This window comes from Neolamprologus multifasciatus, chromosome 2, assembly GCF_963576455.1.
Source record: "Neolamprologus multifasciatus chromosome 2, fNeoMul1.2, whole genome shotgun sequence".
In the NCBI taxonomy this organism is placed as follows: domain Eukaryota; kingdom Metazoa; phylum Chordata; class Actinopteri; order Cichliformes; family Cichlidae; genus Neolamprologus; species Neolamprologus multifasciatus.
In genome coordinates, this window is record NC_140440.1 from 6,602,524 (window position 1) to 6,609,732 (window position 7,209).

At 45.2% G+C, this 7,209-nt stretch overlaps 1 protein-coding gene across 1 annotated transcript; it reads left to right on the plus strand.

Moving 5' to 3' along the window:
* neurog1 (neurogenin 1) lies at positions 1–3,078 on the plus strand. Its single transcript, XM_085177864.1, has one exon. It carries the CDS (start codon positions 198–200, stop codon positions 783–785), a length of 588 nt encoding a protein of 195 aa, XP_085033990.1. The 5' UTR covers positions 1–197; the 3' UTR covers positions 786–3,078.
* Positions 3,079–7,209: the final 4,131 nt, after the last annotated feature.

The window sequence follows — 7,209 nt, forward strand, 5'->3', positions numbered from 1 at the left end:
GGCAGGGGGCCGGTCATTGTCCTCCGCGCGCTATATAAGCGGGCTGAGGCCGGTCGTGTGCCAGGCTCACCGGCTCGCACGAGCTGATCCAGAGCAGAAAACACGCAGAGACACGCGCGCCTCTCCGAACTGACACAGACTTCAGGTGAATTCCTCTCGCGTGGATCCCTCACGCCTCCTCTCCTCTCCCCGCAGTCATGGACTCACTCTACTCCGACATCGACAGCAACAGCTGCGACTTCTTCCCGCACAGCGAAGACGAGGAGTCCCGCAGCCCGCGCTGCGCGTCCCCGCAGCCCGAGCAGCAGCAGAAGAAGCAGCGGCGTCGCGGCCGCGCGCGCAGCGACGCCACGGTGCAGGTGGTGAAGAAGAACCGGCGCCTGAAAGCCAACGACCGCGAGCGTAACCGCATGCACAACTTGAACGACGCGCTGGACGCGCTGCGCGGCGTACTGCCCGCATTCCCGGACGAGACAAAGCTGACGAAAATTGAAACTCTGCGGTTCGCGCACAACTACATCTGGGCGCTGTCTGAGACCATCCGCATCGCGGACCTGCAGGCGGGCAAGGCTGGAGAGCCGCCTGTGCTGCTCAGCCCGTGCCTAGCCGAGGCCCCGAGCCCGGGCAGCGATGCCTGCTCCTGGAGCTCCAGCGGCTCCTCGTCCTCCTCCTCCCCGGCCTACTGCGCCTCCAGCCCGGGCAGCCCCACCGCGCCCGAGGACTACAGCTACCTGCGGCAGGACGCCCTGTACGGCTTCCGCAGCTTCGTGCCGGGCATCTACTGATCCATGAGCCCGGAGGTCCCGCTGGAATAAGACTGAGAGCCGCTATTTGCCTTACTCACACCTCATCACCATCGTCGTCGTGCCTCTACGGATGGACTGGAAATGAGAGGAACTGAATTTGATCTGTTTTTATTATTAGTTTTGGGTTTTGTAAATTTCTCCAAAAACCTTTGCACTTTCCCCTCTCCCCTCTCTCTCCCCCAGAGTCTGCAGGTTACAGTCAGTCTCAGTTTTTCTGTTTTCGTGTCCGAGGTGAAAAGTCAATTTTACAATTAGTAGAGTGATTCTGCAGAAAAGAGAGCGTGGAAATCGAGTTTCAACGCTCCCACAATAGACTGAAAGGAGCTGCCCGCATTCATTATGTATTCCACACACACACACACCCTCTCTCTGCTGTGTTTTTATTTATTCGACTCGTTTCGTTTTGTCACGTGAAATTTGTATTTTGTACATAAAGAGATTTTATTCTATTTACTTGGAGCTTTGGTGCCACTTTTCTACTAAATAATAAAGTTATAACGTTTCTATAAAACTCGCCTCTGCCTGCTTCTCCTTGATCCCGAGCCTCAGTCTGCGCAGATATGCTGCAGTAATCCGAGTTTAATCCGGGTTTAACCGCCGTGCACGGGCGCAGACAATGGCTTCAGGGATCCTGCGTGAGTTTTTTTTTTATTATAATGATAATTAATATTAATAAGATAACGGTTTGCTGAGAGCAGCAGGTGGAAGCACGTCACGCGACACGGAGATCGTTTAAAGTTTGACTGTCATGTTAATGAGGCACAAATAAAAAGCGGTGGAAGATCATAAACAAGCAAACTGCAACTAAAGGATTTAATGTGATTTAATGAGCTTTACAGATGCACCAGCCTGTTGTTCTGCGCATGTGTACCAGCGATTAGAGAGTCAATTTCAAAATAAAACAATAAAATGAGACCTGGAAACGCTTCAGAATAAGAGTGTTTGTGAAATACAAAATTAAAATATAATGAAAGATATTATGGCAGAGGAGAGAGGTGTTTAATCTTCTTCCTCCTCTGGGAGTCACAGCAGTCTTGTTGTCTCTGCACGTGTTGAGGATCTACAGACAATCAGGGAACACCCAAGGGAGGACACAGTGCTACCAACTGCTGGAGGAGGAGAAAAGAGGAAGGAGATTGGAGTATAGAGTGACAATAATCCTCCAGCAGGAGTAATCTGACCGAGAGTCATACTGCAGGAGTCTTCTTCCTTGTTTCCTTCTTCTGTTACTTCTTCTTCTCATTCTTCGTCTTCATCCTCTTACTTCTCCTTCTCCTCTGTCACCTTCTCCTCCTTTTCTCCCTTCTCTCCCCTCTCATCTTCTACATTTCCCCCTTTTTTATTCACATCCTGCTCCTTCTTCTCTTCCTTCCGTGTCTTTTTCACCTCCTCATTCTCCTCCTTCTTCCTCATCCATCCACCCTTTCATCTATTTGTCCTCCTTCTTTTCCTCTTCCTCGTCAATTCATGCTTCTCCTTTTCCACCTCACTCTTTCTTCTCCTCTTTCCCTTGCACTGTCCCCTCCTCCTCCTCTTCCTCTTCTTCCTCTTGTACTTTTTCTCCTTTACTTCTTCCCCTCCTCCTCATTTTTCCTTCAAATTAGCATCTTCCTCCTGACTGTTTCTCCTCTTTTACGGTTCTTCCACCTCTCCTCATTTTCCTTTGAATTCTCCTCTTTGTCTTTCACTGCTTGTTTTCCTTTCCTTTTCTCCTCCTTCTGCTTCCTTTTCCTCTCTCCATCTTTCTCACACTTATCCTCCTTTATTTTCCTATCATCATTCTCCTCGTTCGCCTTTTCCTCTCCATTCTCCTTCTCTTACTCCTGCTCCTTTACTTTTCTTCTTTTACCTCCTCTGGCCTAATTTTTCTTCTTCTTCTCCTCACCCTCTCTCACCAACTCCTTGATTTCATTTTCTTCCTACCCCTCCTCCTTTCTCTGTACCAGCAGTTGTGTTAAGTATTTTGTGGATTTGTTATAAATTTTATTTATTTATTTATTTGTCACCGTAAACCTTGTGCCAAAGTTTTTCTCTCATTAGATTAGATTTAGTTACAGGCTGACTTTCATCTGCAGGTAAACACACTGTGATTCACACCCACACCCACAGACACAGAGATATCACAAAGCCTTCCAGTGCATACAGAGACATTTCTCAGCATCAATAATTTAATGATATAAAAACATATCTGATAAAAAAAATAAGTTAGAAAAAGCAGAAAGACCGGAAACATTAAAGTTTATCCTGTTTTCGAGAGTTTCTGATCACAGACATCTCAGGACCCCCATTATTTCCTCCCGGGAACGCGATGATTGCGCGCCCCCGATGCCGACCCGCTGCATTGTTGGTGTGCGCGGGGCCGTGCGCTAATTGAGCGGGATTAACCGCCGGCGGCCCGCGTGCACCTGCAGACCCGTAATGAGGTCCAGTAAGTTTTAATTAGATTTCTATTGTGGCCGCTGAGGATGAAGCCAAATCTGTCAACTGCCTCAGCGGCCGAGCAGGAAGCTCATTGGCTGGAAAACACACGCGCCCTGCACGCACACCAGCCCCGGACCCAGCAGGATTTTTATTATTAAAGGGAGGAACTTAAACACACACACACGCTCGCGCAGATGACAGACTGACCTCCCTTTTGAAGGTTTTCATCTTGCTTCAGTTTGAGGGGCGCCTGTAAATACTCCAATACCCATGATCCTCAGCAGCTGTCAGGTGTACCCAGCAGTTTAAGCAAGCAAGCAGGGGAGAACCACAGACTGTATATAAAAGATGGATGTAGCCACTGTGAAGTCATCCATTGGTTTCTTGAAGCCTCAATATTAGTGGGATAAAAAATATTACATCTCACTAAAACAGGCCACGCCCCTAATAATGCAAACCTTAAGCTTTAATGCAATTTAAACAGTTGAGATATTTTTTTCCTCCTTACAGAAGTTATGAAGGCTTAAATTATCTATAAGAGACCAAACAGTTTGTGTATCAACTTCAAATATATTTATTTCTGCTATAAAGTTTTTACATGGGAGTCTATGGAGACTGACTCACTGCTGGAGCCTCTGGTGGACGTCAGAGGAACTGCAGCTTCACAGCTTTCAGGTTGGCTTCACCTGGTTGAAGCTTGTGTGTATCTGAAATATGTTTTAATAAACAACTTAAATAACAAATTCTGATCACCCAGACATATGCAGACCTGGTTATATTTGAGAGACATAAGCTTTAAAAAGCTCACCCCCACATAAAAAAAATAAACGGTTTAAAAAAGAATCCAAAACTTTTCATTTCTTGGGTCTTGTGTCGTTTCAGGGCTGTTGTGATGTGACATTATTTTATGATCAGTAAAAAAATATACAATATAAAACTCTAAAAGTACATACTGGGTTTCACTCTTCATTCTCTGTTCATGTGCTTTTTCAAAAACAAATCACTCAGATTTCAGTGGGCACATGAAGTGTGGGATCAGGACTTTTCACACAGACTCCAAAGTTATACAGAGGACAGGAGGTGAGGTGGTGTGATGCCTCACAGCAGAAAGGTCCTGGCTTAGAATCCACAGGCAGGCTTTCAGTGTGGAGTTTGAATATTCTTTCCAACTTCCTCCCAAAGTCCAATGACATGAACATCAGTCTAACTGGTGACTCTAAACTGCCCGTAGCTGTGAACGTCTGTTTTTGGGAACTGAAGCAATGTTTGGCTAAAGACATCAGACTTAATAAGCTGATAGGCCAGATTTGGGGTAGGGGGACATCAGGCCTTCAGTCGAATGGGGGGGTGGGTGGGATCCTGGAGGAGGACAGCAGGAAACAGGAGCTGAGCTTCTAAAGCATTCTTCCTTTCTTTTTAACTCAACGCTTCCCTCCCTTAAGAGGATTTAGCTGAAAGTCGCACCCAGCGGAGGCAAATCTTAGTTTCTGTGAACTCAGCAGTTTTTTGTTACTTTATGTTTCAGTTTTTGAAAGATGGTTTAGCAAAATAAAACGGAAGATCAAAACCCTGCAGGCCTCGTTATTAGTAACTACACTGCAATGCGGTGCTCAGGAGCCCATTCACTGTTACTGAAGCACACTGTGGGCCCAGAGTGGACTGGGTTTGTTGGATTGTTTTGAAATGTATCTCAAAAACAAGAAAAAATATTCAGATATTAAGACAAGATTCGTTTTCTGTCTATTAACTACTAACACCACTGATGAGATTTGTATTTAATACAACAACCTGCAAGTTCTGCAAGTTTATTCAGTTGGTTATTTACCTGGAGTTACTACTAGTCCAAAACTACACTAGTAAAACACTTTTATTTTGAAAGGCGGGGAAGGAAGATGCCTTTTTCCCACATGTGTTGCACAGTCTAAGTTCTGTCCATGGAAGGTCTTTGTGACATTTTGTGAGACTGTAGCTCTGTAAGGATACGCCAAAATGAAGCCAATAGAGATGCACCAAAAGCTGCATTTCTGCTAACATCCACTAGAGGCGCTAGGAGTGAGTCAGGCCCCATAGACCCCCAAGAAATAAACATGTTTATAAACAGCCTGATACAAAACAATTTCATCCAAGTATGGTCACTTCTGGTGCTGATGTTGATGTTTTTAAAAAAAATGGGTGACATCACAGTGGATGTGTTCATCTTTTTGTACTGTCTGTAATTTATACTGGACTTCAGGATTCTACTTCCTGTCGGTACTGTCTCAGGTTGTGGTCTCAGCTTTATGTCTTTATCACCTCATTTAATATTGATCAGGACAAGATGAAGGAGACAGAAGGCTGCCGCCCACCAGCAATCCTTGCACTGTGTGTGTGCGTGTGTGTTAAAGCAAGGAGGAGAGACAACTTTATTGATTAGAGCACATGATGAATACAGTGATGTACTCAGAGCTGGGGGCTCAGCTGGGTTGGCCTGCAGGGCGCTGGCCCCCCTGCCCTCCTGCTCTCCATCTTTAACTGGTTGCCCTGCAAGTTGAAATTGTGACGGTGGAGGTGCAGGAGTCAAACTACATTGAACACACACGGGACGGTGAAATGTCCCTTTACAAAAGACAAACATAACTTTGGCTTTCCTGTAAATCTCTCAGTGGAGCGTGGACTTGAGATAAAACCATAATCACTGAATAAAGTTGTGTTTAGTTTTAAAAACTATTGTTTGATTCTGGCTTATTTTTAAAATACATGGAATGAAAATTCTATTGATGCTGATCATTGGGTCGTTGTAGGGAGATTGTATGAAAGAGAAGCATCCACTGCTGGGAGCCCGGTGGTCCCTCGTGTGGACTCGTACCATAACTTCCAGTTCACTCTGACCTGCATTAAGAAGTGAAACTGTGGATTTGACAGAAGCCTCTTTGATTTGTGCAGGTTTGGTGCAGGACTGTTCTGATCGCCTTGTTGTCACCCCGAGGCGACAGCAGACACACAGCACTGATCCCAGGTCAGCCTATGCAGCCACCTCAAGGTCACAGTGTCACCTTTAGACAGTGACCTTCAACCTCTGGCTTTCAGCAATGTGCCCGTCAAATGTAAGAGCGCAGAGAGCTGGAGGAGCTGTTGAGATGAAGAGAGAAGGAGTCTCAGAAATTTTTCCTCCTTTAAGATGTTTTCCATTATTTAGATGGAAATATAAAAAATAGAGGCAGCACAGTGGCAAGCACTGTTGCCGCACAGCAAGAAGGTCCTGAGTTCAATTCCACCATCAGGCCGGGGTCTTTCTGTGTGGAGTTTGCATGTTCTTCCCGTGTTTGCGTGGGTTTCCTCCGGGTACTCCGGCTTCCTCCCACCGTCCAAAGACATGCATCTTGTGGGGATAGGTTAATTGGATAATCCAAATTGCCACTAGGTGTGAATGTGCGAGTGAATGTGAGTGCGAATGGTTGTCTATCCCTGTGTGTTGGCCCTGCGACAGACTAGCGACCTGTCCAGGGTGTACCCCGCCTCTCGCCCTATGACAGCTGGGATAGGTTCCAGCGCCCCCCGTGACCCTGAAAAGGATAAGCGGAAGCGAATGGATGGATGGATGGATAGATGGAAATACAAAACACACACACACACACACACAACACAAAAAAATAAATGGACCTCTTTTACTGGTCACATCTTTGTCACACGTGACAAACAGTTAAAATTAAAAACAACCAAAACAAACAGGAAAAGAGTGATGGGTTAAATTAAGAGGTGATAAAGACTTGCTTGACTAGTTATTGTTAATTATAAAATAAAATATTTTTAAATTAAGAGAATAAAATATTGATGATAAAAGATTATTATTCAGTCTGATTATGATTATCAATAAAAGACAAAGAGTTTAATCATATGTTACCCACAGTTTATGGTTCTGATTCTTAAACATCACCCGTTATAAGTGGAACAGCCTCATCTGTTGAACAGCCTATAGTTGAAGATTCAGATTAGCCCTCTGTGA